General features: G+C 50.0%; 1 protein-coding gene and 1 non-coding gene across 4 annotated transcripts in view; both read right to left on the bottom strand.

Moving 5' to 3' along the window:
• Window positions 1-1,859: 1,859 nt before the first annotated feature.
• Window positions 1,860-1,935, bottom strand: TRNAT-UGU (transfer RNA threonine (anticodon UGU)). The gene has a single exon. It is a non-coding gene; the product is annotated as a tRNA-Thr (tRNA).
• Window positions 1,936-8,269: 6,334 nt separating this feature from the next.
• Window positions 8,270-21,998, bottom strand: part of HS3ST1 (heparan sulfate-glucosamine 3-sulfotransferase 1) — a 40,479-nt gene continuing 26,750 nt past the window's right edge. The window contains exons 2-3 of one of the 3 annotated variants that reach the window (XR_010731913.1): window positions 14,195-17,376; window positions 8,270-12,881 (exon numbers count right to left, since the gene is read on the bottom strand). Coding sequence is in view for 1 of the 3 variants with exons in the window: in XM_066280063.1 (XP_066136160.1) it covers window positions 16,332-17,267 (936 nt within the window). In the remaining 2 variants the exon portion in view is untranslated. Of the gene's footprint in view, window positions 12,882-14,168; window positions 17,377-21,998 lie in introns of those variants that run through there. The other 2 variants (XR_010731914.1, XM_066280063.1) reach the window with 2 other exon arrangements.

The following is a 21,998-nucleotide window of genomic DNA, read 5'->3' as shown; positions in this document are numbered from 1 at the left end:
GCCCCCAACTGAAATCCACCCGGCAAGCCTTCTGTGGGCTGATGGTCTACCCATCTGGAGTGTTGCTCTGTTGCTTGGCAACCAAGCTACTTTAGCACCCGAGGCAAAGCCATGGAGCCATCCTCTGTGCCTGGGCCAACTTTTGCTCAAACCATTCAAGCCATGGCTGTGGGAGGGGAAGAGAGAGAGAGAGGCTGATAGATCTTTATTAGTCTTAAACATTACACGTACATACAGCTTATATATAAACATTTAATAATTTGATAGATGAAGCAGTCACTCCTTTTCATTACAGTTAACTTAAAATACTTCTAGAGCAGTGGTTCTCAACCTGTGGGTCGCGACCCTGGCGGGGGTCGAACGACCAAAACACAGGGGTCGCCTAAAGCCATCAGAAAATACATATTTATTATACAATTCATTTTTAAATAAAATATGCATTTCCGATGGCTTTAGGCAACCCCTGTGTTTTGGTAGTTGGACCCCCGCCGGGCTTGCGACCCACGGGTTGAGAACTGCTGTTCTAGAGTGTTTGAGCAAGTATCTTTTTATTTTCTTTTTATTTTTTTGCTTATTTTACCTTTTGGAAATACTGTACACATATTCTATTCTCCTGTTTAATTATGAGCCTCAATGAAAAGCCTCATTATTCCGCTTATGCATTTCCTAAATTTGACCACAGCCTCCCTTGGTTTCACACTTTTTGAAATGTAGAGAACACACTTCACAGGCGCCACGGAGGAGGGCACCTAGCTCTCCTCTGGTCTGTGGTACCAGCGTGTCCTGCTGGTGTTCCAAGCCCAGCCCCTCTGGTTTTGTGTGTGGTTTTTCTCATGCGGACATTTCTCAGTTACAGAAATTTTTCCTGACCCAGAAATTCCAGACTTGAAGCGCCGCCCACTGTGCCAGAAAGCAAGCAGAAGGGCCTGTTGCTTGCAAAAAATATTTCAGTGAAATCTAGCATCTATCGGTCAGGGGCCCCAGAAAGTGCTCACAACAAGTAGGCCTGCGTCTTCTGAAAGGCTCGGGCGTCGGAGACAAACACGAGATGCAGAATGGGGAAAGACTTCCCTCTTCAACGTTTCTGCTAAAAGCCCCAGACTTACATTCCCTCGCCTCGTGCTCTTTAACACCTGGCCCGGTTGAGAGAAAAGACAATGCATGCAAAGCGACTTTCCACTGCCTAGCGTTTCCTCGGTGCTTAGGGAAGGGTCACACATCGAGTAGCTTGAGCATGGCCGCTGAATAACTGTGGCCACAAGCGAGGAAGTCAGCCTCTCTGAGCTTTAATTGGCTTCTGCGTTGAATAAGGGGCCCGGATGATGCGATGCTGGCGAGTTCAGTGACTGAATGGAGTCCGCACAGGCAAACCGCTCAGGAATACGGTCCGGAAGGGGAAAGTGGCTGTGGGACCCGCATCGGTTGGTTCATCTGGACCGTGTGGCAGGGAGCGGGAGGCGCTGCTGGACAGGAGAGGAGAGACACGGAACCCTCCGTCTCGGTTCCATACCCCATTCCCACATTCTCAGAATCAGCAACAAAGAAATGGCCTTCCAACAAAACACATTCTATTTCTTTCTTTTAATCAAGTGAGAGGCAGGGAGGTGAAGAGACCAACTTCCACATGTACCCCAACTCAGGATCAACGCAGCAACCCCGGTCTGGGGCTGATATTCTGCCCACCTGAGGCTGCTGCTCCATGGCTCAGCAACTGAGCTATTTTAGTGCCTGAGGCAAGGCCTTGGAACCATTCTCAGTGCCCAGGGCCAACTTGCTCATTTGAGCCATGGCTGCAGAAGTAGAAGAGAGAGGTGGTGGGGGGGGGAGGTGTGGAGAAGCAGATGGTCGCTTCTCCTGTGTGCCCTGACCAGGAATCGAACCTGGGGCTTCCACATACAGGGCAGATGCTCTACCGCTGAGCCAACTCACCAGGGCAAAACACACTCTATTTCTCTGCCAGGCTGTGGTCTCTGCCAGATAAAAAATACCAGGAGTGTGTGCAGAGTACAGCCGGACTGCAGGGATGGACCCAAGGAAAGGATTCAGAACAGAGAAAAGTCATAGCCAAGACCCTTACTGGGAACCTGCACGCGCTGTGGGTCCTATCACATCATCCCACCTCGGGGCTCCACACTCACTCCTCTCCCTGCCGAGAGCATCCTCCCGCCCTTCCCGCCGCTGCCCCTTCTCATCACTCAGACCTCGGTTCACCACCTGTGTCACCCAGACACTGTCACTGTCACTGACAGCCCCATCTAGGGGCAACCCTCCTCCACCATGGTCACATCATCCTGGGATGCGGTCCTCACAGCAGGAACCGCTCCGACAATCAACGTGTGTGAGTGTGAGTGTGTGAGTGTGTGTGTGTGTTTTCTCATTTTATATTCTGCCCCCCCCCAAAACTGAAATTCAAGCTCCGCGACATCAAGAGCTCCTCTTCCTCATTCTTCCCCGTGTACTGACGCCTGCCACGTGGTGACTGTGTACACAGTTGTCGAGTGAGGAAGGGAATAAATCAGGGAGGGGCCTTGGGGAAAGTGCTATAGAAACGGGGCGTGGCAGAGGCGTTCCTGAGCAAGGGACAGAAGGCCGCGTGGAGTGGGAGGGGCCAGGAGGGGTCTGCGGGGAGGCGTGTTACCTTCAAGTGCTCTCTCTCTCTCTCTCTCTCTCTCTCTCTTTAATAAAGAGCAGACCCACTGTTGAGTGCTTTCATGATCGTGTTTAAACTCTGTACAGGCGCTGCGACTGCTCCCTGGTGTGCCGGGTCTGCCCTGTCCTCGGTGCGCCCCTGGATTTAGAAGCAAGTCCGCCCCCTCGCGGTGTAGACTGCGATTGTGTTAAAGGAAGGCCGGTGGGGGAACACCACATCTCTCAATACCTGCTAACTACTGACACCGATATCTACTAACCATTCAAACAGTCTTTCAGCCACCGTCTGTTGAGGCCAGTGCCGTGTGAGGTGCAAGCTTTGTCTGGTTGGGGACTTGGGGTCAGAAGTGACCATAACACACAACGCTGAGGCTTGCGCCACAGACAGTATTTTATGCAGGGCTTTGGGGACGCCACGGAGGTTCCCGGTGCCGACTCGGAGGCGCGGAGAAGCTGAGCCCGAGAGGTGGCGTATGGGCTGGGCTCAGAGCGCCACACAGGCCCCTGCTGAGCGGCGCGGGGAGGAGAATGTTCTGAGCAAGTCACGCAGGTATAAAAAGTCCGGGCTGCTGGGGAATCCAGACTAGCTTGTCCGGCACTTTCTGAGGCTTGAAATGTGGGCACAGCGTGGAGGAGCTGAGAGAGCGCCAAGTACCAGGAACATAAAGCTGGGCCAGCTTACAAGAACCGGGAAGCAAACATGCCTTCCATCAAGGGGCAGCCATCCAAGCGTGGGTAGGAGAGACCCTGTGAAGACCACGGTCCGCACGGCACGCCTGAACTCCGCGGACGCGGGCATGTGAGGATGCGGACCACAGGACCTCCTACGCCCGCTTTCTGCCTTGAAGGTCCCGTCTCTTTATTAATAATCACCATGTATCTTAACCTCGAAAAGCCATCCATGCTTATTCACAACGGCCTAGAGCTCATCGCAAGCGTGACAGTGAAAAGCTTGAGAAGGTTTGAATGATAAGATTGCCAAGGACACAAATAATTCCTTCGCGTTCGGAACCCTCTCAAGTCTACCAGCCTCGCCCCTGCTCAGAGCAAGAGCCCACGGGTTTTCAGACTCCACACGGAACCTTCCGACGAGGAGGACCCCAGCGCGGAGTATCCCAGAGGAGAGCTGTCTTTCTGTACATGGCCGTCCGGGTCGGAGTTGTCAGCAGGAAGGCCCCTTGTCTCCCGTGTGGTGAGAACCACACACATAAGGTACCATACCTGGGCGTGGGTTAAATGCTGCCCAGGCAGGCACAGGGGCCAGAGCAGAGCGGCCGGAAGACAGAGCTGTGTGACTGGCCGATGCTGGCCAGAGCACGAGACAGCCCTGAGCTCAAACCCCAGCCTCAGTTTCCCCCCCATCCGAAGAATCACTGTCAAGGTTCAAGGAGACAGAATACACCGAAGACATTAACTCTTGTGTCCAGCAAGGTCACGTGTACAGTGAATCATCAAATCCTCCTAACCTGAGAACAGGGTCTCAGTTTCTCTCTTCCTCTCACTTCCATTTCCCTCTTGGGGCCCCAAAAGGTATAGATCATATGCCTATGACTACCACCTCATCATCACTGCCTGTGGGTTGTGAATCCGGTTAAATTTAGCTAGCCTCACAAGACCTGAGGTTTCTGACATAGCAACACCCCAGGACCTCAGAGGATCCATACAGCAAAGTTTGTTTCTAGCTCACATGAAATCTGTGGAGAGACAATGTCCCCCTACGCCACTTGCTCCCACTCTCTGTATGGCTGCTGCACCCAGAATGTCCCCAAATCGTTCTTGAAACCAGCTCCCTCAGGGGCCCCCACCCATACCCTCTCCTGCATGTAGTCTCAGAAAACACACTTTCAGACACTCTCGCCATGTCTACCATGATAAGGTATAGTTTTCAAAATAATTCTAAGTCCACTCTGCCTCAGCCCTGGTTCCAGACCACAACAGCCGGACCGAGCCTCTCCCACCGCGCAGATCACGAGCAGCGTGGCGTGGGATGTGGAAGATAGGTTTATGTGGCTACCCCCCCACCCCCCTCCGCCCCGACCTGCACCATCACGGCGCAGAGGCTGACGGTTCCAGAAACGAGATTTGTAGACAGAGGGCTCGGAGCAGAGGGAACAGGGCTGCAAGGGAACCCTCCCGTTTCCTCGGCTAAGGACATCACGAATCGGTTACAGCTCAGAGATTAGTCCTCTGGCTTCTGCCCAGAACGACTTCACGCATTGAAGGTATGCGTCTCAGAGCAGCTTGTGACTTCACATCTTGGCAGGTTGAAAAGAGACCAAGAAGAAGAAAGGAAAAGGGAGAAAAAGGGAAAGGAGAGGGAGGGAGGGAGAAAAGGGGGAAGGATGAGAAGGGAAACAGACCAAACTTTCCTCTCTCTCTCTTTCTCTCTCTCTCTCTCTCTTAACTTAGGAGAAGTTAAAACATTTCAGACCTTGCCAGGAAGTTAAAGGTCACCTCGTTCTATGACCTTCTTCAGTGAAGGGAGCCTGAGGCTCAGAGAGGTGAGGCTGTGTGTCTGAAACCACACAGCGATCTCACAGATGGGCTAAAAATATTGTGCACACGCTCACAGCCCCATGTCGTCTAGACAAACAACAGCTGAGAGGAGAAGAAGGTCTTCCTGGGTGACTATCTCCCCCAATGTTTAATGAGAGAATCCAGCCGCCTGTTTGTACAAAGTTCCTTCATTTCAGTGAAGAGAGGAAAAAAAATAGTGTTTGTTTGAGCCTCTGGCCACCTTCCAGGGTTGGGGATGGGGGCATGGCAGTGAATGGGAGGGAGGCTCCCAGCTGGGGGAGGGGCGATCTTGGCTCTCCACAGAGAAATGCGAAGCAATCCTTCACAAAAAACAAACAAACAAACAAACTATTGAGAAATCCATCCAGGACCATGAACAACAGCCAGTGCCCAACTGCTGGCCAAGGATCAAGTACGAAGGTGAACAAAAAGCCAATGAAAGGCCTTCCTTCATTTCTCTTTTTCTCCCCAGCCTTCGCCTTCTTCTCTTTCTTTCACAAGCCCTAAGGTGGTTTGTTTTTTTCTGATATCTGAGCCCCTAGGTGTTGATAAATCCCACATCTGTTGACCAGGAGTGGGGGGCGGGCCCACCGTGCAGAGACTTTGTGTGTAGCCAAGGACTTTGCCAATCCTTTCTTACTCCCTCTGCTCATTAATTAACAAGTGGGTTTTGTTCTGAACAGGTACAGTAGGTGGAACATGGGTCTGGTGGTTAAATAAACCCAGCTTAGAATTCAGACTCTGTCCCTCTTTGGCTGTGTGTCCCGGAGAAGGTGTTTCGATGTCTCCAAGTCTCACGTTCCGCGGCTGACCGCAGGGACAGAGCATGGACCACGGGGACGCGTGAGGGTGGGGGTGAGATGCGTTCTGTCGCCAGTTGTCTGTCAGTGAGAGATTGTCAGAGATCACCTCCCTTTCCTCCCTGGTGTCGATTTCTATGCACCAGATAAAAAGATGCTCTGTGCATTCATGCACTGAGTTTTGATAGTATGGGCCAGGCACTATTCTAGACTCTGAGGATTCAGGAGTGAACAAAAGACACACGTCACCACCCTCAGGGAAATGGGGATCTAGTGAGAAAGATCAGTAAGCCAGCACCAGAGGAAAAGCTGTGTGACGGAAAGGGCTTTGCCTGTTTCTTACTGCTCCATGCCCAGTCCCGTGAGCAGTGGCTGGCACATAGTAGGTGCTCAGGTCACACCCATGGAATGATGAAACAAATTACATATGGCACGAGGAAATTGAAATAAGGGAGAGCATTTAAAAAACATTGAATCTACAAATAAATATATATCGTAAGTCATAATCAGTTATATGAAGAAAAATAGAGTAAAAGAAGCGGAAAGTAGTGTCGGGGAAGTCCTTGCAGGGGGGGTGATATGTGCATAGACCTCTGAGCCATCACGGTGAACCTTCACGAACCACTTCATTACCAAGCACAGTCCTCAGGGTTCACCATGTGTTCCATGACTCGGGGCTTATCACTACCACTTAATGTTGATGACACGAGGCTCGAGGAGTTAAGGGATCTGTTCATGGTCACGCAGACAGAAGAGAGGCGGACATTTAATCTCAGCAGCCTGACTTTGGTCTGCGTCTGCCATCATGGGGGAATCCTGTCTCGGCTTCTGCAAGAGGGGATGCCTTCTCGAGCCTTGGACCCTCCAAATCCAAATTACAGCGCAATCTTCTGTGTGTTTCAGAAAGAGCTGTGACACTTAGAAAACAATTCAGATTCCTGAGACCCAGCATCATCCCTGTGGATGACAGCCTCCTGGAAATGCAGTCCGGTTATGCGTCTTAAAAAGGCTCCTCAGTGACCTGTACACACGCCCATCACTCAGCACACTGGTGGGGCGGGGAGGGTGGACGGGGTCTGAGAAAACCTCGTGTAGTCAGGACTCCACTGAAGAATAAGGGTGGTGGCCAGTGGTGGAATGGAGACAAACGTGGATCACATGTCTTCTGTGTCCTGAGGTGCCTTCCCCGATCCAGGTGACCAGGCCACCATGTCCCTCCTCTCTGAGTTCACCACTCTGGCAGGGCCTGCTGGCCAGACATCCCTGTCTCCTGCCCGGGGCCGTGGGCTCCTCCCAGACAGGGAATGTGTCTGAGCCCGTTGTCCCTGTCTTACAGATATCAGGGGCCTCATGCGATGGATTGAAAGAAGGCCCATACACCAGGATTTCGGGGTGCAGACCACGAGGCCCGAACTATGAAAAGGGAAGACAGAATGGAATGATCTGGGCAGGAGAGACACTGAGCAGAGACGAGCCTGACCCGGCTGGCCCCGTCTCTCAGACACCTGGTATTAATGGACCTGTGTTCTTCATACCTCTCTCTCTCTTTCTCTCTCTCTCTCTCTCTCTCTCTCCAGCCCCTCATGGTCTCTAACTTGCCTTTTGTCTCTGTGATTATTTTCATTCTAGAGATGCCATATAATCGGAACCCTATGCTATTCACCCTGTTCGTTTCAGTGGGTCTACTGTTTCCCAGGTCCGCCCGGGCCCTGGCACCCGTCAGAGCAAGGTTCTCCTGGTGAACAACACCGCATTGTGCGGACGGACCGGATGTGTTTACTCAGTCATCCACTGGGGAACTCTTGATTTGCTTTTACCATTTAGTGACCGTGAATAGGTCTGAATTTTAATAAGTATATGGGCAAGGCTAAAATATCTCTTGAATTTGAAAACTCTTTTTAAAGTTTCTTCCTGAAGGTTGCCATAACCACCTCCACTTCCTGGGGGGTGGCAGAAAGTAAGCAGGACATTGCACATTGACAGAGGGGAGAAACTGAATTTTAAAGGAGTACTTTTGTTGAAAATGGGAGAAATGGCAGCTAATTAAAAAATAGTCATTTCTATCCTTGGGAAAATAGTTAGGGTCTTCTTTATGAAAACAGGTACATTTCCAAATGATTAGTAGAAATTTTTTTTCTATTCAAATGACCTTTAATTGGCATCTGTAATGTGTGAAGAAAAAAAGAAAAAAGAAAGACCAAACTTTTCTTTTTCTTCTTCCTTTTGTGTGTATTTCAGAAAAACATAAAGACCTTTATTATTCAGGTAATTGTCTCAAAAATTGTGTTTATTGATTGCTTGGATTTATAGGAAAGTTTATGTTTAGAGGCACAAAGAAAAAAAAACATCATTAACTTTAAAAGCATTGGCCTTGACATTCACAGCGGGCGGATAGAGCTGATGGAGGGCTCTAATCCCAACAGTGAGGCCTGAGTCACAGAGCCTTTGGCTGTGTCCACAGAAAGGGCATTAAAACAACAAGAAATGCTGGTCAGGGCACACAGGAGAGGCGACCATCTGCCTCTCTCCCTCTCCCTCTCCCCTTTCTCTCTCTCTTTCCCTCCCGCAGCCAGTAGCTTGATTAGTTGAAGCATAGACCCCACATAGGGTTGCTGGGTTTATGCAGGAATAAACCCAGTGGGGTTTACTCCCCCAGGGGGGGGAGTATGCAGGAATCTGTCTCACTATCTCCTCTCCTCTCACTTTAATAAAAAAAGAACAATAAATGCACATATATTACATGCCTGTGTGCCTGGCTGTGTCACCCACCTTTCAGATACACAGTAATTTCTTAAATAAAGTCTTATTCCCTTTTAACATACAAGCCAACCGACCCTCTGAAATGGTTAATCAAATGTGCTCGTGTTACCCATGTTTTAAGTGGTGATGTCAAGATTCAAAACCCAGCTTTCTCACTGGGAAGCAGATAAACAGATGCATGGGGGGAGGGGTGTAAATCGCAGCTGAATTGGATACTTGAAGTCCAAATTAGAAGTGGGTACAATCTTTAATTGTGTGGAAAATGTAAATTGCTACTGAACATAGGACTTCCAAATCGCAGAAAGTGGAAATGGAACCTGCCACGCGTTCTTCTTTGAACTTCGCGTTCAGTTTTTCCCGTGTGGCCTCAGCACACTCTTTCATGTTTGATGAGTCATCTAAGAGGTCTTGTGGGGCTGCCAGGGTTTGTGCCCACACGAGAGAAAGTTGGCCACGCTGCCCCGTCTCCAGCTTGTTTTCTGAGTGTCTCTTCCTCCTGTGGTCTGCTTGGGCTATAAACTATACAGGAAAAGCTTCACAGTGTTCATGCCTGTATTTTACTTACGGGACAAAAGATGTCTGCAAAATCGCTTACTCGCCATCACATACGATCAGATGATTGGACTGAATCTAGTCGAATGCCTTAGGTCGAAAGAATGGAAGTTACAGAGCCAGCCCTAGGACATATAATGACCTATAATGGGCTCGTGAAAGCTTGCCTCTCTATTAATCTCCTTTTCAAACAGGACCGAAGGTCCATTCGGTAGGTGTTCTGTCCATTTGGTTGTCAAGGAACAACCAAGTGTAGGGCCTCCACTCCAAAGAGGCCCCCCAGTGAGCACGCCTCCCCGCCCGGATTCAGCTCCTTGTGGGGTCCTCCCCCGCACCGAATCGGGGCTGGTCCCACGGAGACAACGGGAGGGGCCACTTGTCTCCTGTGTAACCCTTGCGACCTCTGCTTTGGTCTTTTGGAGCATTCACTCTGGGTGAATCAAGCTACCACATCCTCAGTGCCGCCACCGACCCAAAGTCCACCATGCCGAGAGGAAGAAGCTGGAGTTGGCCACATGGAGAATGAAAGAGGGGACAAAGGCTAGGCAGCCCCCAGGTGTTTCAGTCACCTTACCTGAGGCATCAAATATGTCTCCAAAGAAGCCATCTTGGACACCCAACCCAGTCTAACCTTCAGACAGCTTCAGCCCTAGCCACCACTTGGTGATAATGAGGTGAGCACCCAAACAAGACCTTCCCAGTGTTTCCCACTCCCCCCCTCTACAAAACTGAGAGATACTAGATTGCTACATTAAGTTTTGGAGTAGCTTCTTTTTAGTTTTATTTTTTTATTGAGAGGCAGAGAGGCAGAGAGATAGACATGCGCCCCAACAGAATCCATCTGGCAAGCCCCTTACTGGGCAATGTTCTGCCCATTTGAGGCTGCTGCTCTGTTGCTCAGCAACCAAGCTATTTTAGTGCCTGAGGTGAGGTCATGGAGCCATTTTCAGTTCCCAGGGTCAACTTGCTTGAATGCAGTAGAGTGTCAACCCGGTGTGTGGATGTCCCAGGTTTGATTACCAGTTGGGGCACACAGGAGAAGAGACCATCTGCTTCTTCTCCTTCCTCCCCTTCTCTCTCTCTCTCTCTCTCTCTCTCTCTCTCTCTGCTCTTTCTGTGGCCATGGCTCAAATGATTTGAGCAAGTTGGCCCTGGGCATTGAGGATGACTCCATGACCTCGCCTCAGGCACTAAGATGGCTCAGTTGCAGAGCAACAGAGCAGCGGCCCTTCATGGGCAGAGCATCACCTGGTAGGGGCCTTGCTGGGTGGATCCTGGTTGGGGCACATGTGAGAGTCTGTCTCTCTGCCTCCCTGCCTCTCACTTTACTAAAAATAAAAAATAAAAATAAAATAAAAATTGAAAGTATTAAGAAGTAAGTTCTGAGTTCTCACCTCCTGTGAAATTCAGAGAGAATAAGACATTTTTGCAAGTTGACTATCTTAGATTGGATGCCTGAGAAGCCGAGCCAGAGATGTGGGTTTCTGTATTCTTGGGCAAGTCAGTTGCTGGGAAGGGGATTGCAGGAGATATGGGTAAGGCAGTAGAGGCACAGGAGAAAGGAGAGGACTATTCTCTGCCGGAGCCATGAGAGCTCTGGAACACGGCTTGTACCATGGAGACCAGGAGTCTGGGCTCCACATCCCACGTCAGTCCATCGTTAGTCACAGGCAGTCCCCAGGAAGGTGGAGGACAGAGCAGACATAACATCCCAGGCACCCTCAGCGAAGGCAGCTCCTGCCAACTCAAGGATACTCATCAGCAAATAGTGCTGGGTGAGCCACCTCTTCTGGGGGTGGGCTGGGGACCCTTCCCAGGTAAATGTGATCTAGCTGGGACACTCGAGCAATGGCTGAAGTCTCACAGATGCAAGTAGATGGGGAAACAAAGGTAGTGGGTGTGTGCTCTTCGGTTCAAAACCAGTCTGGGTTTGTCTGCCAGAGTCCTAAACGCTCTTACCCACTAACCCGCATACCCAACAAGTTTACGGTTTCTACCTACTGGAATTTATTATTTTCCCCCAAAACAGACTTAAGTAAATATCAGCGCATTGAGCATCATTCACAAGGAAATTGAGGTTCTGAGAATGTGAACCTAAGGCCACGTGGTCAATAATCAATCAGTACAGTCAAGATTCACCCCCAGGTCTCCTGGGTCTAATTACTTTTTTTTTTGTCAGGTTACCTAACAGGGAAATTGGGGGGAAATGGGTCTTCACAGCGGGGTGACAAGCTAAGGCCGTTTCCTACATCAAAATACTCCATAGAGCAACTCCATCAGTGCCTGTGGCTCGGGCCTCCCGGTCGGCCGTGTGGAGAGCACTGTTGTGTTGCTCTGGTCTCTAGCTCAAGTCCAGGCTTCCTCAGCGAACTTCTGTGAAGACGGAGCACGCTTTGTCACGGCCCAGCTGCATCTGGTCTCAGTCTTTCGCTGGAAGACGGTCTGACCCCGTCAAACCCCGTCTGTGCGCCCCCACATCCCGGAGGCCCAGCACTTTCCTCCTGGGCTCTGCTAACCAACAGCTGCTCACGTAGGACTGCTTCTCCTCTTTACCCTACACTGCACGGACTTGATCGTAGCCGGGCAAGGAGGTCAGAGACTCCATTCCACTTCTAACAATCAATGAGTCGGCCATCGAGGGCAAAACCTTTCATCTCGGGGTCTGAGGTTCTGCCTCTGTCAAATTAGTACTATGCCATTTCCTATTTAAAATTGTCCTGCAGATTAGAAGAAATATATTCAAAGTCCCAAGCACATAGCTGGCGTGCCGTACACGATGGGTACTTTTATGTGACAGACACACCTCCACAGGAGACGGAGAAACACGAGTGCCTGCTAAGTAAGCTGCCACCGTCGGAAAGCGGATGCCACGACCACGGCGGGCTGCTACAGAGCGAGTTCGCAGTGTGTTGAACCCATTTGCATGCCCAGCAGACAAGTCTCTTGCCTGCATGCCCCCTGCCTCCCCCCACTCCCCATCATCACAGTCTTAATTCCTCAAGGTCTCCTTGTCCTGAATGCCCTGCTCGGGTGACATCCATCACCCTCCATGGCCCAGTTCCCTAGCACATCCTCCAAGAAGCTTTGTGGTGGGCAGAATAGGGGTGCTGGGGCCCATCAGTTCTGATGATCTGGGCCATAGCTCTGCCAATGACCTCTGGGAAGACTGTTGACCTGTTACTACTCCTGAGAAATGGCATTGGGAGTGACATCTCTGTCATCTCTCATCTTTTGTTTGTGACCCTCAGTGACAACATTCCCCGTCTCCAGGATAACTATCCCTCGAATGTGAGTAGCAGTCCTCTCTTTCTTTAAAAGCAACAGGGCAGGTCCAGTTCTTTCTCTTTTCTTCTTTTTTTTAGTTGTTTTTTGATTACTTCTCATATGTGTCTTGACTGGAACCAGTGACCCCTTGCTCAAGTCAGTGACTTTGGACCTTGCTCAAGCTGGAAACCCTGTGCTCAAACCAGCATGCCTGCACTCAAGTCGGCAACCTGGAGGCTTCGAACCTGTGCCTTCAGCATTCTGGGTTGATGCTCTATCCACTGAACCACCATTTTGTATACCTCGGTTTCCTCCTCTGTGTAATAGGGCTAGTTGTTCCTAAGTTAAATGAGAAAGTACTGGTCAGTTTACAAATCTCATTTTCCCTGTCTTCCTGGCCTCTTCCATGTTTTTTTTTTTTTAATTTAAGCCAAGAACAGTTAATAACTATGAAGTTCTGGTTGCTTAATTTTCTTTTATTTCCTTGGATATAAAAGAAAATACAAAGTCCCTACTCTGTGCTTAATAACATGTTAAGCACAGAGAAGGGGCTCAAAAGACAAATACAATTTTAATGAACGTCTGAACGCATGGTCGTGATCTCTGACTCCCCCCGGAAGTGGCAGGCACCTGGGCATAGGTCCCTTCTTCCTACGTCTCCCGTTAGTCTCCTGGAACAGAAAGAGCAAGCACCCTGTGCTCAGAGGCACAGTGTCATTTCTGCTGAACTAGCAGATTTTCAGGCTGTGAGTGATAACTGGTGTTAACAGGATTTCAGCACTATCTGATTCCTGGGAAAAGGGGAGAGGGCAAGGGTTATCTTGATTCAGAAACATCACGTGCCATGAATATTCTAAAACTAAGAGCTGAGGGTTTTGCTCAGGTGCTCGCCCAGAGGACCCCACCTGGAGCCCAGCAGGTTATCCCTGGGACTGGACCCGTGCAGGCAGGAACCTCCCTCCCTCTGGTTGGCATCTCTCTCTCTCTGTTAGTAGAATCGGTATTAGGTGTGTTTGGGGAGGGACCAGGTGCCCAGCTCGCTCCTGAGTCATGGCCTCCGGGCCTCTACGAAGGCAGGCACCGGTCAAACACAGGGCATCCTCTGAATGGGACAGTGTTCAGGTGACATCCAAGTGCCTGGGCTAGGTCTGGAGCGATGGTTTCTTACTTCCTGTACCTTACGAAGAGACGTAGCCATAGAACCCCAACCCTTTATCCATAGTTGACATCCATGAACGTGCCCCGAGTCAAGACCCTGCGTTCCCAAATCAACAATTATTAAATTCACACCCACTGATCATTTCACACTGGACAGCCCCCTCCCTACCGGTGCGGCCCCAGCAGCCAGACTAGGTCCTCGGTCTGAGTCCTTCCTTCCGCCGTCCCCACCTGGCGCCTCTCGCCCCAGCAGCCAGACTAGGTCCTCGGTCTGAGTCCTTCCTTCCGCCGTCCCCACCTGGCGCCTCTCGCCCCAGCAGCCAGACCAGGTCCTCGGTCTGAGTCCTTCCTCCCGCCGTCCCTACCCAGCGCCTCTCGCCCCCACACTCCCTGCCCCAAGCCAACACTCCCTGCCCCGCCTCCCACCCCCGTTAGGGTCCAGGCATTCACAGGTATTGTGCAAAGACCATCCTCTTGGGAGTTGAAAAACTCACACTGGGGTCTCCACTTTGTCACCAAATTCCTGGGCCGCCTTGGAAACCGGATTTACCCTTTTCTGGGACCCTCCTTTCTTCAGCTCTCCAACTGGGGTGATAACAAGGAAGCGCAGTGCAGAGCGCCGCCTCCGGGGGAGCCCGCTCCGGGATCTCTGCCTCAGCCTCCGGGGAGCTGGCTGTTAATGACAACCCTGCTGGGCTCTGGAGAGGACGGCCTTCTCTCTGCTGTCCGGGCAGGGCCTGGGGCGGCTGTGGGCCGGGCTAAGGCCAGGCGGGGCTGCAGGTGCTGAGCCAGGACCGAGGTGACTCACTGCCCTGACTGCCAGGCTGAGAACTCTGGCCCTGCCCTCTGGCTCGGGCACACGCACCTGTCGGGAGAGAAGACCTCGGGCCCCAGGGAAGGAATCTGTCAGGCTGAGTAGGGAAGGACTGTCTCTGAGTCTGGGCCTGTCCGTTTGCATTCTGTAAGAGTTGTGCAGAGAGAAACAAAGTGCGAGCGCTCAAGCTCTCTGCGGGGCCTCCAAGGCCCGGCTTACCCACATCCATGCGAAAGTGGGCACGGTCCTTATCTTCTCCGCCCCTGTGTCTGCCTTTTTGATCTTGGCATAATGACTCCTGCTTCCTGAGGTTCCGCGGGGAAACAGTCCCATCAGTTCCTGTGTGCAGAAAACAGTTGATTATGTCCATCTCACTCCTCTGCCTTAAGTGTACACTGTCAGGAAATGGCTTTATTTTGCCCATCTGTACTTTTCGTTTTACTGTAATGAATATGTTTTTGCTTTCGTGAGGAAAAAAAAATCCAATTTATTTAATCCTGTAAAAGGCTGACTGAAGGCAGACGGCACGAGAGAGAAAGCCCAGGCTCCTCCGACAGCCCAGCTGTTCGGGGCCGAAGCGGAGCTGCAGCGGGCCCCCTGCTTCTCAGAGCAGGTGTCCTGGCCCCCGGGCCCTCACGCTCTGCTTTGCGCTTCTCTCCTTTTTGATTATCACCCTTGCGGGTTAAATCTTTCTCCTTCAGGACTCCAAATTAAGAACTGATTTTTTAAACATACACATATCTGCGTCTCAAAGCATATGGCAGGTACGTCTATAAATGCGTGCTGGGCTTTCAAGAAATAGATAAACAGACACCAGCTTAAGCAAAAGGCCGTATACCCTCTTAGTCAGCTTTTCAGAGAATCCACAAGGCGGGGGACACAGTGATTTCGCCGTTATCCTTTTCTATTCTAAGTGGCTCTGCGGAGGCCCACTGCCACCTGGGGCGGCACAGTCCCAAGGTCATTCTAAAGGCCAGTGCTTTAAACTCTTTTTATTGTAGGATTTTCCCAACTTGATTGTAGGTTTCACCCATCTTTATTGTACGTTTTGCCCGCGGCTGAGGTCAGGAGGCTAGGCAAGCCCTCTGAGTCACAGGTGCATTGTAAGGAGCTTCTGACGTGCTATCCCCTGCTTCTCCAGTCTTGACATCGCCTTGCTTTGCCCACCTGGAGGTCACATGGTGTTAGAACCCACACTCAGGTGCCCGCTGAAGTCAGGAGCGGGTGAAACTGCCCCCTTGAAGAATAACAGTGGTTCTCAGTGAAAAGAAACCTTACAATGTAAATAACAATAAATCTGATGACCACAGTGAAACATTAAAAAGTAAGAAAGAACAATGAAGAAAAACAAGGCGAAAAGATGAACATAGTAGCCATGTAATTTCTTTTTTTTTTTTTTTTTTTTTTTTTAGTAACAAAGGAATATGGATTCTCCAATGAGTGCAACACAGACAGCTAGCTAGTTTGAGTCAGGGCCAAGTTAATTATATTAAAAAAAGACAGCATCTCCAGAATTTTCTCTTTTCTTTGTTTTTTTTTTTTTTCTTCAGTGAAATCTTTTAAGCTCCTTCATATAGAGACATATTACGCAATGTTAACAACCATGAAAAACAATACAAAATGCCCTCAATTTAACAAGTAGAAAAATATAACTAGTATATATATGGCAATTGTGAATCTAATACTGTACAGAAGTAATTTATGGATTTTACAAATAAATTATAGTTTAAATGCCCTTTTAAAATTACTTTTCCCCCACCCCTAGACGCACACGAGAACTTACAGTAGGGAAGGTTCCGAGCCTAGCTTATTGCAAATCAGTGCCAGTCAAATGTCCTGCCCACAAGCTCAAAGAACTTCTTGTTTGGCTCGTGGAAATATTCGTGCAGTTTACTGAGGAGTTTGGGGTCCACGTGGGGGTGCGCCCGGCCTTTGGACTCGTGTAAGCAGCGGTCCCGGCCGCTGTCCCGCAGGCAGTAAAAGCCCTTGGTTTTGTTGAAGTAGAAGTTCGAGGCGTTGATCTGTGGCGACAGCTTCAGAAACCTCTCGACCTTCTGGATCTCGGGGAAGGGGTCCCTGATGAGGCGGTCGCCGTCCACGATGTGGATGTGGCGCAGCGGGAAGAAGCGGAGCCAGTTGCGCAGGTGCACGTGGTAGAGGCTGCGATTGAGCGCTTTGTAGTCCACGTTGAGCCGGCCGTCGCGCACCAGGAACTCCTCGATGGACGGATAGGGCTTGCGCTTCTGCACGTGGTTATACAGCACTTGTGTGTAGTCGGACAGCACGCGCTCGGACGGGTCCCGCAGGATGAGCAGCAGGCGGATGGCCGGGTTCATGCTGTGGACCCGCTCAGGCACTTGGGGCGATGTGAAGTACGCGGGGGTCTTCTCCACGGTGAGCTGGTGCGGCGCAGAGAGGGGCATCTGGCCCAGGTACCAGCCCAGGCCTTGGCTGTAGTGCTCTTCCCAGTCGAAGAAGTGCACCTCGTTCTCGGCGGCAGCCACGTCAGGGTGCAGGCTGAGCATCTCCAGCAGCGCGCGCGTGCCGCCCTTGCGCACGCCGATGATGATCGTCTGCGGCAGCTGCTGGGCCGAGCCGTTGGGGGCTGCGGCGTCCAGGGCCTCGTCCTGGACGGAGGCCGCTTTGCGCACAAGCTCCGGCTGGCTCTGCAGGGCCCCTGGCGCGCCGGGGCGGGAAGGCACTAGCTGGAGCTGCGCCACCAGCAGCACTGCGCCCAGGAGCAGCGTGGCCATGCTGGACACCGCGGTGGCTTCACTGGGCCGGACGTCGCTGGGTCATGAAGCGTCGCTGCAGGAAATGCCTCCGGATCAGTGACACATGGGTGTCGGGGGCAGCCAGTTACTAGGAAACAAAGTAGGGAAAATATTAAACCCCAAAGCCACAGGCTTACTGGAGCTGACCAAGTCTATAGTCTCGGGCAGGGCACTCATTTCCTTGTTCTCTCTCAGTTTCTGGATGCTATAAAGCAGAGTGGTGGCAAAGTTTCTGTGCGGGGCCAGGCAGGTGTGGTTTAGGCTCCAGGGACATTCTGTGGCAACTCCAAGTATGCTGTTGTGCTCGAAGCACCCAGAGCCAGTTCACCAATGAACGGGTGAGGCTGTGCTCCAACAAAACTGTCGTGTGGACACCGAAATCTGAATTTCATATCATTTTCATGTGTCCTTAAATATTTTTTTCTTTTTCTTTACAACAATTTATGTGTTTAGTTCTCTGTGCAAACAACAACAACAACAAAAATAGATTTGTCCCAGAAGCCAGAGCTGGCCAAACTCTGCTATATGGAAATGGTGGGAAAGGTATTCTGGACCTCAAGAAACATCAGGGAAACATCTACCTGCCATCTCCAGGCAGAGGGGCGAGCGATATAGGAGCAGACATTCCTCCTGCCTGCCATCCAACAGGGGGTCCTGATGCAACGGGGCAGGTGAACCTGCATCGTTCAGTTCCAATTCTCCACCCCACCCTGCGTCCAGTTCTTGCTACGGCCTCACTGTGAGGGGAATGTGCTTCCTATCAATCTGATTTGGGTTTGCGGGCATGTGGGCAGAAACGATAATTTGTCAGTCCCCAGTCTGGGCATTCAGAGGCCTCCTGTGTCTCTATGTCTCTATTGACCCTCTTGCCATGAGAATAATGAGCCCTGGCCATCCTCTGGTCCAGGAGGAAGAAGAGAGACAGGTGCAGCAGAAAGAAATGGCTCGTTAGAAAGAATGCCTCAGAGAGGCTGTTAGCTACTGTGCTCGGGGGTGGTTTATATAGCAGCACAAACCCGGGAAAAGTTAACTGATGTAACCTGACTGTAGGCACCGACACGTTACGTGTTTAGATTGTATTTTAGGCGGTGTACCATGAGGGCAGGGTATGTTCAATCATTCTGCTTGAAAGAGTTGGGGAAGGCTTCCCAGTGGAGGAAATGTTTGAAGTGGGGCTAAAGGGATAAACAGGAGAGGTTACTAGAAGGAACAGAAACCTTTCATGTGTGCAACGCCTTACTTTTTATAAAGGAGTCCTGCAGTCTGCTCAGTTGACCTGCCAGCACGACCTGACAGTGTAAGGTAGGAAGGTAGGACAGTTATTCATGGGAGCCTTGCCCAAGGACACCAACATTCAGCTCATTTCCAAATTCAGAGCCCCCATTCAAAACTCTAAACCCAGGGCTCTCTTTCCACAAACAGCCTCCTTTATACCTTCTCTTCTTCACCCATCTGGGACTTAAAACCCCTCAGGCACACGGGCGCAGCTGGGCAGATAGCAGGGGTCCCCAAAGACACGAGTCATGGTCTGCGTTCTCTGTGTGCTGATGAAAAACAATCTGTGTTTGATCCTCTCCAAGAACTAGGAGATTGGAAGCTGTCTTTTAAGAAATCCCTGTCTAAACACAGGGGTGGCTCGGGGACTGTGGGATTTACAGAAGCAATAAAAATGTTCTGCATCCAGAGGTCCTCTTTAGATCAAGTTTAAAATTCTCTTAATTAGTTTAAAACTTGTCCAGAATGTATAAGCAAAGAACCACATCCAGAGCTTCCGTTTTAATGGTCAAACCAGTTGATCTATTTCCCTTAAGTATCGACGGTATTAACAGTTTGGGGGGGAAACATATATACAAGATCAAGCAATTAAATGGGTGGAAAGGTTTATAGAACCGCAGGATGCTGGAGAAGAGATGTGCAAGCTCAGGTGGCATAACTGTTTTGGAAAAAAAAGAAAATGTGCAAAGATGGCTGGCCGAACAAGATGTGAATCAAGGTTGGCCCTACTGATTGGATAAGCTCAATTTAATGGGCCATTTGCTTTAGTCAATTGAACATTTCAGTATGTTTCAGACAAATTCCATTTCCTTCTCAACTGCCCATGTGGGTCAACAGAATGGAGCAGCGGTGACTGCCTTGTATATGTTTTTGCGTGTGTGCGCGCCCATGCATGTACACGTGTGCTCTTGTCTGGGTGTGTGCGTGTGTGAGCCCGGGTGTGTGTGTGCACCTGTGCAGGGGCGGGGGGGGGCAGTGAGCGAGAGTAGCTCCTCTACACTGGATCCCCCCCCTTTGCTGTGGGTGGGGCTGTCTCCATCTCACTGCTCTGTACTCGGACTCAGGACACATCTACAGGTCCCTGTCCTTCAACACCTGAGTGACAGAGTCAGAGACCAGGATCTGAAAGTCACAGTGTCTGAATATTCTTCCCACTCTAAAACAGGGCCTCCTGGTTAGCACACTGCGCATCTGAGATCTTTATCCTGGTGGGGAAAAAATATATTTTTGCTAAAGGGGACTTACCAGCCGTCACAGAGAGAAGAAACTAAATAAAGTGTGTCCTTTGAAAAGTAGAAATATAAATAAATGGGGCAGCTAGAAGTTTAAAAGCTTTTCATTTCTACTTTAAACTTTTGAAAAATGTGTTTATTTATTGTAAGCCTTCTACATTCGAAAAATGCTTACTATTTGAGCTATATGGAAAATAAAAGCTTAGTTCACGTCTCATACACATTCAGAAAGGAACAGAGAGAGAGAGAAGCACATATATATATATCATATATATACTATATATCAACAGAGGTATATGTACAATGTGCACATATGAAACTTCAGCTAAGTCATATATACGTATATATATATTATACATACACACATATAAAAGTATATCTAAATGTTAAGTATAAAATATATTACACACCCACACACAATGGCCAGCAAGAACCAACTTCTTCTTGTGGCAGCCTGGAAACTTTAATTTCTCAGTGGCAGAGACAGAATTTCCAAGCCTCTTAGTAACACTCTCAGAGAAGCAAAGCTCTCCACACTCAGGTGAACGTGTAAGCCAGGACATCTGAGTCACACGAATCTTGACAATGGGATTGATTGTCAATATCAAAACAAAAGAGAGTCCCTGCCTTTCATTTTATAGGTCAGGAGGCCCTGAGATGACTTGCCCAAGGTCCCATAGTGAATCCAGTCCTAGACCTTGTGGCTCCTGAATTCTAGTTCTGTCTGTCTGCTACTCCTGCTGCCTCCCAAGCATGTCCTCATCACATCAACTAACGGCAATGGCTTTGGGGCCTTAAACAGGAAATGTTCCCCCAAACCTACCCAGCAGGGACAACCCCCTGGCCAAAAACTCCAGAATCAGCTGATACATGAAAAACATAGGGTCAAACTCATTAATTTCTTCTCAGCAGAAGAATAAAAAAGGAATTACAGAGCTACGGAGTCAGTCTCCTTCACTAGGTTTGACTTTAGTCAGAGTGCCCTGACCTCTCCTGTCTCAGTCACCTCATCTGTACAATGATAATAATTCCACCCACTTCGAACGGTTGCCTAGAGACCGTGTATCACCGAGATACTGCATATCAATGAGCACTGGCCAGTAGAAACACAATAGGAGCCATGTATGCACTTTTTTCATTTTCCAGACATTTATTGAGTGTATGCTCCATATCTGACATCTTAGCTAAGTACTGAGATGGACTTCCCATTTTCACCAGGGCCTCCTCCCTGCCTGCACCATGGCAGTCACGCGGCGGACCAACTGCATTGGCAGAAAATAGAACACAGTCTCAGAAGAACTCAGCTCCTCACAGGCAGCCAAGGGACGAGCACGAAGGTGACCCCAACCCTTCCCAAAGGCGACAGCAACCACTATGTCCTCGCATGTCTCTGCTCCTTAGTCAAATCTGGCCTTATGACAAATCTGGTATTATTATTGCTTCTATTATTAAATGTTAAAATGACCCACATATGCACTCTAACATTTTCCAGGAGCCATGTTCAAAACAATGCAGTGTACAGAGGATATACAATAGAATTGTACACTTGAAACTGATGTAGGTTTATTAACCAATGTGACTCCAATAAATTCAACACAATGAAGAAAATACTTTATGTAGCCCCATATATCCAAAATGTTATCACTCCCACACATAATCATCACATACGATTAAGGGAGGTATTCTGCCTTTATTTTGCAGTAAGGCTTCACAATCCAGTATTTACATTTATTCTTACAGCACATCTCAGGGCCACATGTGGCCCGTGGCAGCTGCTGTGGCCAGCACAGAGACCCGGAGCTATGCTGGGGGCCCCAGTGCTCTCAGAGGGCGGAAGGCGCTCTCTGACGAGCAGGAATCCCTCCCCACTCACAAACCAGGAGCTTCTGGAACAGGAAGAGGACCAGGGAGGCATGTTCACCTTTGCAGACATCACAAAGATAAATTTGTTATTCTCTCTCCAGCAGTAAACCTTTGGAGCGTCTGAGTTATGAGCAGGCAAGGACAGGGACAGGGCGCTGGACAGCACCTAGAGCCCAGGGCACGACCCTCGCCAAAGCGATGGTGGCAGCCGCCATCCGTGGCATTAGCTGCCAAGTGGACTCCAAGCGGGCGCCTTTGCACAGAGGGCCCTGTGAGGCTCAGTGCAGGTCCTGCAGAGGACCGGCATCCTTACGAGCAAGTGCGGTCTAAGAGAAATGAA

This window comes from Saccopteryx bilineata, chromosome 5 (assembly GCF_036850765.1).
Source record: "Saccopteryx bilineata isolate mSacBil1 chromosome 5, mSacBil1_pri_phased_curated, whole genome shotgun sequence".
Classification (NCBI taxonomy): domain Eukaryota; kingdom Metazoa; phylum Chordata; class Mammalia; order Chiroptera; family Emballonuridae; genus Saccopteryx; species Saccopteryx bilineata.
This window is presented reverse-complemented; position numbering and strand designations above follow the sequence as displayed.